The sequence below is a fragment of the Micrasema longulum genome, unplaced genomic scaffold, assembly GCF_059751315.1.
Source record: "Micrasema longulum isolate JH-2025_06_02 unplaced genomic scaffold, ASM5975131v1 h1tg001106l, whole genome shotgun sequence".
NCBI lineage: Eukaryota > Metazoa > Arthropoda > Insecta > Trichoptera > Brachycentridae > Micrasema > Micrasema longulum.
In genome coordinates, this window is record NW_028278294.1 from 205,759 (window position 1) to 219,898 (window position 14,140).

General features: G+C 33.1%; 1 protein-coding gene across 1 annotated transcript; it reads left to right on the forward strand.

The window, feature by feature from the left end:
* Positions 1 to 713: 713 nt before the first annotated feature.
* Positions 714 to 13,387, forward strand: LOC148277020 (transmembrane protein 209). Its single transcript, XM_088233444.1, has 10 exons — positions 714 to 902; positions 1,168 to 1,296; positions 1,480 to 1,655; positions 2,068 to 2,329; positions 5,737 to 5,897; positions 8,147 to 8,274; positions 10,951 to 11,179; positions 11,359 to 11,456; positions 12,754 to 12,969; positions 13,107 to 13,387. Coding segments are annotated over exons 1-10 (1,530 nt in total). The 5' UTR covers positions 714 to 900; the 3' UTR covers positions 13,236 to 13,387.
* The last annotated feature ends 753 nt before the right edge of the window (positions 13,388 to 14,140 follow it).

Sequence of the window (14,140 nt, forward strand, 5' to 3'; positions counted from 1 at the left end):
GGGACAACAACCCGATTCCGATGAAAATATAATTTATTATTTAAACTCCGTATATATTTTTTACAATAATCATCATTATCATTATGTCCCTATCCGCACCCTGTGGTGCATAGGGCTCTGCATTAGAGTATAAAATGCAGCGTATATTGATCATCTGTTACATGAAAAAGTAAGGTGATCAATCTTACGCTTCAGGAGCCAGACCAGAAACAAAGAAATATTGATTTATTTATACTTTTACAATTTTGTATTATTTTTTTAATACAGAATAACGTTATCTGGAGTTTCCCGTGCCGAGGGAAACATTTTACAATAAGTGTAATGAAACATGCCTTAAATTGCAGTATAAAACCACCTTTTAAATCAATATTCATAATCACCTTCCCTGATTCTATTTCAAATTTAGTGAGGGATAATAAAAATAATGTATTTACATTTATTTATTATAAAGGTATATTATATTATCGGTTTTGGAATAAACGTACACTTAATTACTAAACCGTACTTTTTGTTTAAAAATACATTTTTAATTTAATTTGAAATTATATTTTGATATTTTCTCAGTAAAAATAAATTGAATTTTTACAAAATTCAACAACGGGTTTTCAGAACGCAATAATTTTAATAACATTGTAACTTATAACCCCGCTATTTAAAAACGTACTTAAGTACCTTTATAGCTAACCATTGTACATGTGGTAACTGTCAAAAATAGCGTAGAAAAAGTACACTCATGTTTTTGGCGGTTAGAATTGACAATAATTTACTTTTTGGAAAATTGTTTTATTTTGAATTTATATACAATGTTAAATTATTCGAGTGATTGAAAGTATTTTTAGTGTTTTAATAAAACCCTTACCTTATTAGGATCCCTAGATTAATAAATTGTAATTCATAAAAATGTACGTACTTTTATAAACATTTCGACCACATACATTATTCCTATGCTATACTTACACATCTTGTAGTGCATCAAAATTTTTAATGAATCAATACAATATTCCATTTTTGTTATAGACAAATTTTTGAAAGATATTTTTTTATAATTTACATTATAATAATGTTATTGACGCGTATAGGTGAAATGTATTAAATATTAACCTAATCAGAAAATGGTACACTTTTACGAAGACATAAAATAAAATAAAACATATTTTCGCGTTTCAGGGTACTTACGAAACAACCTACAGTTTTTTCCAAAACTTTAGATTTAAAATATTTAACTCATAAAAAGAAATCATCTTTAAAATGGGGCTCAATAAACGCAGTGTTATTTGCCATTCTTGTTTACGATCTGTAAGTATATTAGTATATTACCATTGTATTTTTTCAAATAAACTTTCTATGACTTTAACTTGGAGTACGAGATATAACTTTGGATGTAAAAGTACTCACTCATTTAGTTAGAAGCTTGTGAAGCACTAAACACGCCTTGTCATTGACAATAACCGAATAACAATGTGTATGATTACCTTTTAGGAAATTCAAGTGCCCTTACTACACCACCGTTTGGCATTACTTGGAGTACCTTTTGGCATTCACATTCGGACTGAATACTTTATACCACTGTCTTCGCTATTTATACCACTCATTTATAACGGCTCCAGTTCTTGTGACCCCGAGACAAATGAAGCTTCTCGGATTTCAAGATCATGGTAATTAATTTTTATTTAATTTCATTTTGAATATTAAAAAAAAGTTCTCAGAAAAAAAAAAATTGTAGCATTAATTGTGCTCGCTTCGGCAATACAAACAAACAAATAAAAACTGTTAATGTGTAGGCAGAATGGTGAATGATACACATTGTGTAATGTGGTAACTTAAACAAGTCAATGATAGGTCATGAGCCCTGTAAATGCCTAGACTTCCATATTCCCTTCTCAAAAATGTTTTCGTTATCTGTTGCAATTTATTTAGATCTTTGTAACTCTAGGGAGTGAAATTCAACCTGTCTACAAACATTTGGATATACTCAAAAAATTGTTAGATGGGTCAGTATGAACCCATCCCTTCTAAGTTTGCAAACTGTTGTAATTAAAATAATAATGTAAATGTGATTTTTACCAGATACTTCTTGTAAAATCCAATCCCCCATGGAATCCCAAGCCCCCCTGGTGGAGTCCACGCCCCCTACTCCCGTGAGCCTGTCCACTCGGAGTTGGCTCTCCAACAGCACACTGAACGAAAGTGCCAACCAGACCACGTCATCCCCTTCCTGGGTGTATACGCGCGGTTCCCCGTCCATGCCTAACTTCCAACCGCAGCACCTGAGCTTCACAGAAATGAATGATTCCATCGTGGACGAACAAAGCCTACATCAGTACTTGAGGTTAATATTTTATCAATAATATTTATTTCAATGTAATGTATTTATTCAGATAGTTGTACAAAATAAATTAACAACTAGTAATTTTTTATACGGGTGTTCTTTAAACCCTGGCACATCCAAAACCACGATAATCAGTATGAGCAAGAAGACATATTGGCACATTAAAATATTTTTTTAGAACGAATAAAAATTTAAAAAATTAAATACCAAAAAAAGCAAATGGTTGCTTACTTCTGCAGGGGCGAAACGAGGTAGGGGAAGGAAGGAGTCTGACACTGCGCCGCCCTCTCCTCACTTCTCCCCTGCAGAAGTAAGCAACCATTTGTTTTTTTAAATATTTTATTTAAAAAAGTTTTTTTTGTTCTAAATATTTTTAAAAATATGCTAATATGTCTTCTTGCCCATACTGATCATTGTAGTTTCGGATGTGACAGGGTTTAAAGAACACCCTGTATAGTACATTCTGTAAAATAAATACCGGGACTGAGTAAAAAAAACAAAACCAAATCAAATATTCTCCAAATTTATTGAATTTCCCCCAAAATACGCTCCTTCTGAAGTGATACATTTTTTCCTACAAACAATCCAGTCATTCATGGATCTCTTGTAGGCAAGCTCCCGAATCGCCTTCGAGTTCCGAGTTCCGTCTGCGAATTTTGTTATGTCTTCAATCGAGTCGAAACGAATTCCACAAAGTGGTAATTTTTAGTTTCTCAAACGTCTCATAATGCTCAAATAATATTGTTTATTCACTCTTTGGCAGTCGGGAAGAAATGCTGAGTGAACAATTCCACAAATGTCTAAAGAAAATTATTACGGTTTTCAAGCACTAATTTCTTAACTTATCAATGAAACTTCTTGGTTTAGTTTTACTTTTTATATTTTGACCAACGAGCGCTTTCGCCTAAGTAGGCATCTTCAAGACTGGTGAATTGTTTACAACGGTTACAGTTTTTATACTATTCTTAACATATTTTGGAGATAATATCAAATAATTATTTTAACAGGGGACAGAAAACATAAATATTTACAACTAGTTTGATAAACAGTTCATTTTTGGGAATTTTCGGACCGAAATTGGGATTAAGCTTTTATTATTTAAAAGGTGGGAAAAGAAGAGTAAAGAGCACACGGGGAAATACAACAGAGTGGGAAATACACATTTTAACAGATAAAGTTAGCACAATACTTTGATTTTTTGACAGGGAAGTTTACATACCTATAGATAAATGACGAAATATTTTAAGATACATACTTAGATAATACACTTGTTTATGGAATGAAGTTATTCATTTTGATAGTTAATTTCATGTCAATTATATTATTTCAGTAGTAAATAATGAAATCAAACGGAGCGTACTTATACATTTAATTAAAAGTAAACCAAGAAGTTTCATTGATAAGTTTATTTATAATTGTATCATACTCATTAACTGTGGAGTTTTATCAAGAAATATCAACAAAAAACATCAATATTACCAATTTCTTCACTTGGTCGATGTTTTCTTCAGTATTCGATGTTGAAGGACGTCCAGGACGAGGCGTGTCTTAACCCCTTCACAACCCTCTTTGAACGCTTTGTACCACTCAAATGCTCTTGTTATCGATATAGTAGGTATAGGCTTTCTGCAACATTCTCAACACGTCTGAACCTGAAATTTTGTTCGTTCTTTTCATATTCAAAATAGCAACACGCACTTAAGTACAACCAATGTTTTTGACTGCTGGCAACAAACTAAATGACATATCACGCTCAAACTTAGTGTTAATATAGAGTACAGTTGGTAAGTACGTTAGTCAGTAAGGCGATCTGGAGTATGCCTACAAAAAATGCACGAATGACTGGATTGTTCGTAGGAAAAAATGTATCACTTCAGAAAGAGCATATTTTGAGGGAGATTCAATAAATTTGGAGAATTTTTGATTTGTTATTGTTTTTTTTACTCAGTCCCGGTATTTATTTGACAGAATGTATGTATGTCACCACCAAATAGTTAAATCAGCCGCTCAATAGGCTATGCTGTTCATTGAATGCCGGCATTCAATTGAATGACTAATGGACGTTTAACCAAAGTGTTGAAGCTGAATGTCGCTAGCCTCTTTAATTTTAATACAGCAAAATATTGCAATACTTTTGTTTTTTAATTTATTTTGATGTGAAGTTAGGTTAGGTTTGGATAGGTTAAATTAAGTTAAATAATAAAAAAATTTTTTTTTTATTAACTTGAGCATTAAATTATACGGCAAAGTTTCTTGAAAATGTACGAAAAAAATATCAATAAATATTTTGATAAAACGAACTACTACTTTGAACTATGTCACTAGTTCACATGAATCAACCAACCGTCAGCGGACCAATCGGCAGAACCGACCGAGAAGAAGCGGAAGAGAACTTAAAGCTTCACGGGTGGATTAATTTCAGAAGTACAAAACTATAAAGAATCATAGCGCTGATAATACGCTACATAAAAATGAAAAAAAAAACACTTTTAGTTTAGTTTAATAGTCAAAAACAAACAAAAAAATTTAAAATACCACTAAACTTCCTCAGTGGCGTTTAAACTAAGGAAAGAGACCATCGCAGTAGACTGCTGCGAGATATTGCATAGATTTAAATACTATTAAGCGTGTTGTCCAGATGCCTTTTGAAATATATGTATGTTTATGCAATAATATTTAATTTTTGGTATTGTATTCCAAATCAACACAGGGTCCCTGGCCTCATAGAGTTTGGGATACGTTATTATTGTATTTTTTTGTAATATGTGTGAATAATATATTTTTTTAAAAATAAATTTAAAAAATATAAAAACATTTATCACTCTGTTGTTTATAAATTTGTATAAACCACTTTAATGTTCAGTTATACGTTGAATAGTTTTGAACTTAATACTTCGCCATCAGTACTTATGTACACTGTTATGATTCATATTATCTTCTTTCTCTTCTTTTATTCTTATTTTATTTTCTTTCAATATTTTTATAATATAAAGTTAGTATAAGTTCATAATCGAAATCGGTCAATGTTTAACTGAAAATGATAATGATTTTAACAAATTTATAAACAGATATGCATAAAAAATACAAACCTAATTTTCTTTTCTTTAGATAGAAAAATAATGTGTATTATAAAAAATATTTATGTAAATAAAAAATGTGTAGTAATTTTCATCGTAATATTTCATAGCCTAGCCTAAATCTGAAATGTGAAACTGATTATCTTGCCGTCGTGTATAAAATCACAAGTTACACTGCAGTTGGAGTACCAATGCAGTGTATACACCACAGAGAAATTATGACGGTAAAGAACATTTTTTACAATTCATGACCAATTGAAACCAATAATATTTTTGTGTATGTTTTGTTTGTAATTTATTTATGTTTTTATATTTTCTTTAATTCTTTAGAAGTGTTGAGGAAAGTGAAAAAATAGCAGCCATTACAAATAGTACCGAAAACAGCCCTAAAGAGAGGAGTGTGTTCTGGAACCATCCTTCTACCAGAGCTAGCAATGAACTATCTCCCATGTTCAAGAAATCTCAGTACCAATTAGCTCCCTTGAATAGTGGTAAGAATCTATTATTTTAATGAAGTTTTTCAGCATTCATCCCAGCAAATATATTTAGATTTTTGTTATTATTATAATTTATTTGAGGAGAGGAAAAACTGTTTCACGGGGGTTGATTGATATGATCTCCCCTGACTTATTCGAAGGCAATGAGAAAATGTTTTTGTACCCTATCTTTAACGTAATCCTCCGGACTTGTTTGGACTTCTTTCAGCGATGCCCCAACATTCTATAGCTTCCTGCGACGCGATTATGAATGCTATCTTCACCGGTACATATCGAGACACTATAAACTAACATCAATATTTATGTACAAAAATGTGTATATTTGTATAAAAATTCTAAGTATCTTCGTCGGTAACCTGTAATTGAACATGTTTAGAAAAAAAAATGTAATGTAAATTGTATTGTTCATACAGAAAACTTAATTTTACTTTGTAGATAAAATTGAAGAAACATTTTAACTTCCCATTAGAATACGGACATTGGTAGATTGAACATGATTTTCATATCACTTAACAATTACCATGACGGTATGCTTAACGATCGTCTCTATTTATCTACCGAGCGATTACAAAGCCTGCTTCTTTAACATCTCGATACGTACACTCAGGAAGATAGCAAAACAGATGAACAAAATATAATAACTAAATTTATTTGCTGCTAAATTTATGTTAATAGGGCAGAATCTAGCCACATTATAGCTATAGAAATGTTGGAGCATCTCTGGAAGAAGTGCACACAAGTCCAGGGGACCACTGAAAAAAAAGGTACAAAAACTTTTTCTCATAGACATTGAAATAGGTCATTGTAGTGTTCTAAGTATAATGGATACTTTAATATAAGCCCATTGCAGGTGTAGTGGATTGACATTGTATATTAGATTTCTGTAATCGGTGTAATTTAAAAACCTTTTTTCCTGGTTCTTTATGAACAAAAAATTAATGTTCATTAAAAATATCAAAACAGCCTAGTAAAAAAAATAAGCAATAAGCTCATAGAGTGACAACTTTGAATACAAAAGATTTACCATTTTGTCAGTTGGCTCACTTTACCTGCAATGGGCTCATATTAAAGTCTACATTATCCTTCTTATTTTTTCACATCCTCTTTTAAGTGGAGCATGTGGACATCACCAGGCGCCTCCAGGAGACCTTATCGCCAACCAGCACTCACCTTCTGCCACGTCCCTTAGTTTCGCAGAATAAAGCCTAAAGTTTGTCCATTATCCTTAGAACACTACCATAATTATTACATACTTATTTCAGACGGTAAAATTATGTCATTATGGAATCTTCGATTACTCAACTACGTTGTGCGTTGTGTTACGGTTTCAATGTAACGGTTTCAACGGTTTACATTGAAACCGTTACATTTAAACCGTAACACAACGCACAACGCTACAACAAAATTTCTAAAAAGGTAGGATTTTAAAATAGAATAAGTAAAAATCTCACTTTAAATACAAGTCATCTAATTTTTAAGACATTTTTTTTGCCGCATTGCGTTTATTTTTCTAGCGTTCTCTTTCTGAGCACTGAAAATCAATATAATGTAATGAAGAAATCTCTAAATTGCGGAAAAACAAACATCCATATAGGTAGATAGAGTGTCATCGAAAAGCGTCTGGATTTTATAAGAATGTTTTGTTTTTTAAATTATTTTTTAATATACAGGTGTTCTTTAAACCCTGTCACATCCGAAACCACGATGATCAGTATGGGCAAGAAGACATATTGGCATATTTAAAAAAATATTTAGAATGAAGAAAATTTGTAAAAATAAAATATTAAAAAGAAATGGTTGCTTACTTCTGCAGGGGAGAAGCGAGGGGGGCGCGGCCGCGTGGTTAACGGTGTGTCAGACTCCCCCCTCCCCCCTCCTCGTTTCTCCCCTGCAGAAGTTAGCAACCACTTGTTTTTTTAAATTTTTTTTCTTTTTTTTTTTTTAAATATTCGTTCTAAAAAAATATTTTAATGTGCCATTATGTCTTCTTGCTCATACTGCTCATCGTAGTTTCGGATGTGACAGGGTTTGAAGAACACCCCGTATACTGTTTATTAGTTGAGGTGTAATAAGGGTGGAGAGATAACTAGGTGTTAAATTTTTATTTGTACAATTATCTAAAATAAATACATTACACACACAACATAGAACCTAGGTCCCGGAAGATTTTAAAGACAGATAGTTGCAAATGTTAAATAAATATATCATGGTCATTTAGTATTATGTGTATATTAATTTTTTAGAAATTCCACATACACTGGGTCCAAATGAAGAAGGCTCCCCCAAATCTCCTCAGATCTCATCTCTAACCTGGATCAATTTACAAGTTGATCCTTTACATTTAACCGAGTGGAATGCCAATTTGAGAAAGGTAAATTATTTCATATCCATTTCTAAGAATTCTGCCACTCTTTGATAGACATAAGAAATCAATATTTTTTTATTTGGAATAAATAATATCGGAAATTGGTATAAGATCACTGTTGCCGACGTAACCCGGCACATGTTAACTTGGCGGACCTTCCTGGGGCCTTTCAATATATTTTTATTAGGGACTTCAGTATGTGTATGCGAGGTACTACTCCCCAATAAAGACTAACATTTGTCGCTTTCGGGTGTGGTCATCGCCATACTGAAGCATATATAGAATAAAGATCATTTAATAAAATATTATTGACTGCCTATTACATTATTTACTGTATCAGAAATAAAATTGTTAATTATTCTGTTTGAATGTTGATCGCCGCGCGGTCGGCAGGGGACTGCGGCCGGGTAGCGGGAGGGGGGCATCCTTATATGTGGCGCGAGAGAGACCGATAGAGCGGGCAAATGTGCTCGCTATCTCTCTCGCCGCGTGATTGGCCAACTTAGTACCGCCCGCTATTGGTCTAGCATCGCCGCCGCACGGCGAAATGTATTGTATATATAGCCCGCTGGGCAAAAAATAAACTCAGATGTTCGTCAACACCACTAAGGGCTTTTACTCTCCACTTTGTCTCCCTACTTCGCTTCAACCAGACCTTGCCGCTACTCTCTAGGCAACGACACCTCCCCCGGAGCTTATCGTTCGCTGACCGCGGCCCGTCTACGCCCGGCCATTCTGTGTTGACATCAACCCTTACAGTATACAGTTCTTGCGACTGGCGCGATTGCTACGGAAGACAGTGATCCGCCGCATCTATTACAATCACACTAAAATATTCATCTTTTATAGAGAGTAAAATGCATCTTATATTAAGAAGCAAATAATTCAGAATCAGTTTATATTCCATCATCATTACCCTTCAACACCTAATGGGGCTTTGAATCAATACTTCGACTGTAGCGTACATTGATACTTTTTGTCACATGAATGCAAGATGATCAGTTAACCATGTCAAGAATTGAACCCGAGACATTTGGCTTGGCTGGCTAATGCGCTGACCATTTGACCACGAGGGGGGCATTCCTTCGACCGGGGTGCAATCGTTGTATCAGAAAAGTTGCTTTAGTCATTTATCTTTTTCTAAATTCTTCTTATCGGCCCGTTTCTCTCCACTGCTGGATATAGCTGGCCTATAGGCCTCTTCCGAATTTTTCCATGTTTTTCTGTCCTGAGCACTCTGCTTCCATCCATGTCCTACGAGTTCGACGATGTCGTCGGTCCATCTGCCCTCTGTTGTCTCTTTACTTTCCTTTTATTTTCATAGGGCCTCCAATTTAATATTCCTAGAGGTCCACCTATCAACTTCTCGTCTCGCCACATGACCCCACCCACTGCCATTTTTGCCTCCTCACTCTTTTTGCAATATCGGTCACCTTCGTACGGCGTCTTATCTCCTCATTCATTATTCATTCTCTTAAGGAGACCCCCAAAATTTGTCTTTCCATAGATTACTGAGTGCATTTTATTCTGCGGACACTTCTGACAGTGAGTATGTTGTCACTGGCAGAACACAAGAGTTGTAAACATTGGCCTTCAGATTGTTTAGGATTTCTTTATTTCTGAAAACGTGTTTCAGCTTTCCAAAAGCCGCCCAACTTAACCCGATTTGTCTAGGCAGTTACGCAGTTTGATTTTGTGCCCATGGTAAATGTACTAGCCAACAGCACCAATATTTTTATTTCCAGTACATATGTTGCTAAAGGTTTGACTTAAAATTTTGGTTTTGTCTAAATTCATTTTAAGACCAATCTTTCTAGAGGCTTCATATAATTATTTTACCCTAGTTTCAAGTTCATTTATCTCTTCATTTATTATTACTATATCCTCTGCAAAATGGAGGTGATTTAAGTACTTACCATCTATTTTGATGCCCTTATTATTCCAATTTAGCGTCTTGAAAACGTCTTCTAAGGCTAATGTAAAAAGTTTTGTAGATATCCTGTCTCACACCATTTTTGATCTTGATTTTCATCTAAATTCATTTACATAAAATAGTAACTTAGACCAGCTGAATTATTAATTTATTAGTAAATGTTTTTTGTGGAGGTTAATTTTGAGTTATTATAGAAACAAAGGATGCTAATAATTTTATTTGTCAGCTATAAGTAGGTGATTTTTTTAGTTAATGTTTCACCTGTCTTAAAACAGTATTTAAAATATTTTTAAAAAATGTTTGCGTTTATATGATTTACCCAAACATTTCATTTTGAGGGCCATTTTCAAAGAGTTGTTAATAACTCTCTATTAGAAAATTGGAATCAAGTTGGGGTAGAGTGGGATTCGAACCACGGACCTTTGAGCTGTGCGTCCGAGTCCACAGCCCGATTCAAATTTTTATGTAATCCAGTTAAAATTATACAATTATCATAAAAGTATAAATAATTATTATGATAATTGTGTAATTTTAACTAGGTTATTTACGATTGAGGATTGATTAAAAAAAACTTCATGTCCATTTGTAAAAAGAAAAAATCTTAATGGATCTTAATCTTATGGAATTATTCAATAGAATTTATTTTAATACACATAGGAATGAAAGTTTTTTAACCAGTGGTATTGCCATGTAAGCTTGTATTTCAGCTAATTTTCCATTGCAGTTTGACATTGTCTTTCTCATTTCAGTGGATATCAACAACGATATTGGATCGTGTTGTGAAAGAAATCAAAGAGATTGATATGTCTCTCCTTAAGCTTGGCTTGACTGATGCTAGAATCGGTCATGTTGGTTTAGACAGGCTAAAGAAAACAGCGCAAACTATGCAAATAATGCATCACATTCCCACTCTCTCTATTTTAGTGCCATTTATGGAAGTATCCAATAATCAGGAATATTTGGTACAGAGAATCAAAGGTGAGCTTTCATCGTGTATATTGTATTAAAATGTGACTGTTTAACCGTGGTGATGTTTCCATATCATTTCTACATGCCTACAGCATATTGATCTTGCATCATTTGTTATATATATCACAGGAAGAAATATTTCAAGTTTATATTAACATGGTACCATAATAAACAAAAATTGCTTTTAGAACTCTCGGCGGGAGGTAGTATGAGCGATTTTAAATGGAATGGAGGTGGTAATCTACACGGTAAGAGTTGGGATGAAACTTTACCCACTGATTCTGCCGTAAGTATGTAGTACTAAATATATGGATACATATTTTATATCTTATAAAAAGAGCACAGAGAATTAAAACCAAACGTTGTTACTAATTTCATAATATTTTCAATATTACAAGTTTATGTACAGAGGCAGTTACAGATTGAATCATTATAGAAATAATAATACCACACATTTACAAATTACAATCCTTTTTGTGTATGATTATATTATTTTTTAATTATTTTCCTACTCGTGAGATGAAACCTAAAAGTCTTTGCGTTATTATATTGATATGCAATGAACAAAAACATACCCGTGTATTTTTTAATATTTATCAGAATATTTTATAAAGCACTATCCTAACAAAATACAAAACTCATTTTATCAAAGATTTATAGACACATACTTATTGTAAGGCATGTAAATTGTCGATGTATTTGTTAGTATTTCATTATTTAGGTACAGTAAAGTATGTGTCTTATAGCTTTGCACTTTTTACTACATTGTGAAGCTTTGTGTGTGATACACACAACAATTTAGCGCAGTGCCGTATACATTCTCCGGTGTGTGAGAATATAATAAGTATTAAATAATAGTCCCTGTGAAAAGTTATGTGGCATATACTGTACATATGTGTTTTTAACTTCATTGTTAACTCTAGACATACTCTCTTCTGTTCCCTAGTTCGCCTGCACCTAGAGTATTTCTCTGTTATCTGGTCTCTGTATTATGATGTTCACATCAAGAATATTGAATCAGCTCAACATCGATTTTTGAGAAAGATAGGCTGGAAATTGGGCTTATCCAGATACCAATATATGTATAATGAGTTAGAAACTACCTTAAATATATCTTCTCTTCAAGACCGTTGAAATAAACCCAACCTTCTAGTCCTATTTAAAATTCTCAACTCACTCTTTGATGTGCCTGAACTACTGAACTCAATAAAATTAAATATCCCAACTAAAAACCTCAGACAAAACTTACTCTTTCATACCGATAACCATATAACTAACTATGGTTTTCATTCCCCTATGCCCAGAATTCTTAGGTCTGCCAACAAACATACCAGTCTTGATTTCTTTGATAACAAGTTGTCTTCTTCCAAACGATTTCTGAATCGAAATAAATTATAAACCCCTCTCTCCCGCTTCCACTCCCACAAAGTCTACTATATACCACTGTTTCTTTCTACTTTTCCTTATAATAATTTTATATGTACAAGTATGTCCTTAAAAAAGCCCATAAATAAATCAATTATAACTGTATTTTGTTTTCATTATTGTATGCATGTATAATTATGATTTTTTCCTGTCCACAGATCATTATGCATTTTTTCGCTACGTATTTGGACACGCAACTGTTGCCCGTGACACAGAGTAGCTATCCCGAAGGTTTGCCTTTCACAACCCAACATTTCTGTAAAGTCCCTGATAAACCGCAGAAAACTCCAGACTCCTTAATAATATACCAAACATCAATCAACCCTCCGCACTATGTACTTATTATTGGAGAAGAGATACGAGAAGTGCCAAAGGTGATTATTTTGTTTGGTGAAAATAAATCATATTTGAGTTGGAATTTTTTTTGCAATATTATTTTTTATAATTATATAGAAATATAAAATTCCTGTTATAAGCATGCTCAAGCGATTATGTTTTGTGTTTGTTTTAGGGTCGAAACAATTTGATACACACTCTCCTGTTATTCCTGCACACTGTAGCAGTGAAACATCACGGTATGTTGGGCCGGGTTAACCTCGGGAAGTCTGGAGTAAATGTACTGTGGGTTGTAGGCCAATAGTGATAAGACAGTATTCCTCATAAACTTAGTGTCTAAATCATATTAATTTACTGACAAGTTTAACAATGTATTAGTACCGATTTGTATTTATTCTATTTGACTAAATATGTAATTTCAATTATATATAGCGAAGATCAATAAAATTATTTTATTAATGTAATGTGTTTTCTTTAACATTCTTTTTTAATGCATTATATTTATGATAAATTGAAGTTGCTTAATTTTATGAAATGCTAGTGAATTTGAATAACAAAAAAGTATAACAAAAATAGTAAAATTACAGTTGCATTCACCGGATTTTCTACAATAGATGCCTGTAGTTTTCGCCATACTTTTATTTTTTATAAATATTAAATCAACACGCATGTAATGTTATAATCAAACCAAGCAAATAAAGATAGTAAAAAATACCATATGTTAATATGGAAGTCAACTAACTATAGGCAAAATGGTGAATGTTAGTGTATGATAACTTAATCCAACCAATGACAAATCAAAAGCTCTGTAAATACCTGGACTTCATTGTTTTCGACAGTTTTCTTATTCCAACTATGTACTTTACTTTTACTTTCATTATTAGACAAAAGACGTGCCCATATACAGGGGTCGGCACTCGAAGTGTTACCAATCGAAAGTTCTGTAATTTTGTTTTTTTTTTATTATTTAAAAACATCAGTATACCGTAAAAACATTTTAATTATAAAATAAAGTTATTGTTCGATGCAGCTAACTTGAGCGCATATGAAGGCTTCACACGCTGCACGAATGTGGGCTGATAGTATTTTGTCCCATTCTCGGCGAAGAGCAATCTTTAAGGCGTCGACCATCTTATATTTTTTAGCTGATACTTTGGCCTCTAGAATGGACCATATGGAAAAGTCCATTGGGTTTAAGTCCGAGGAATA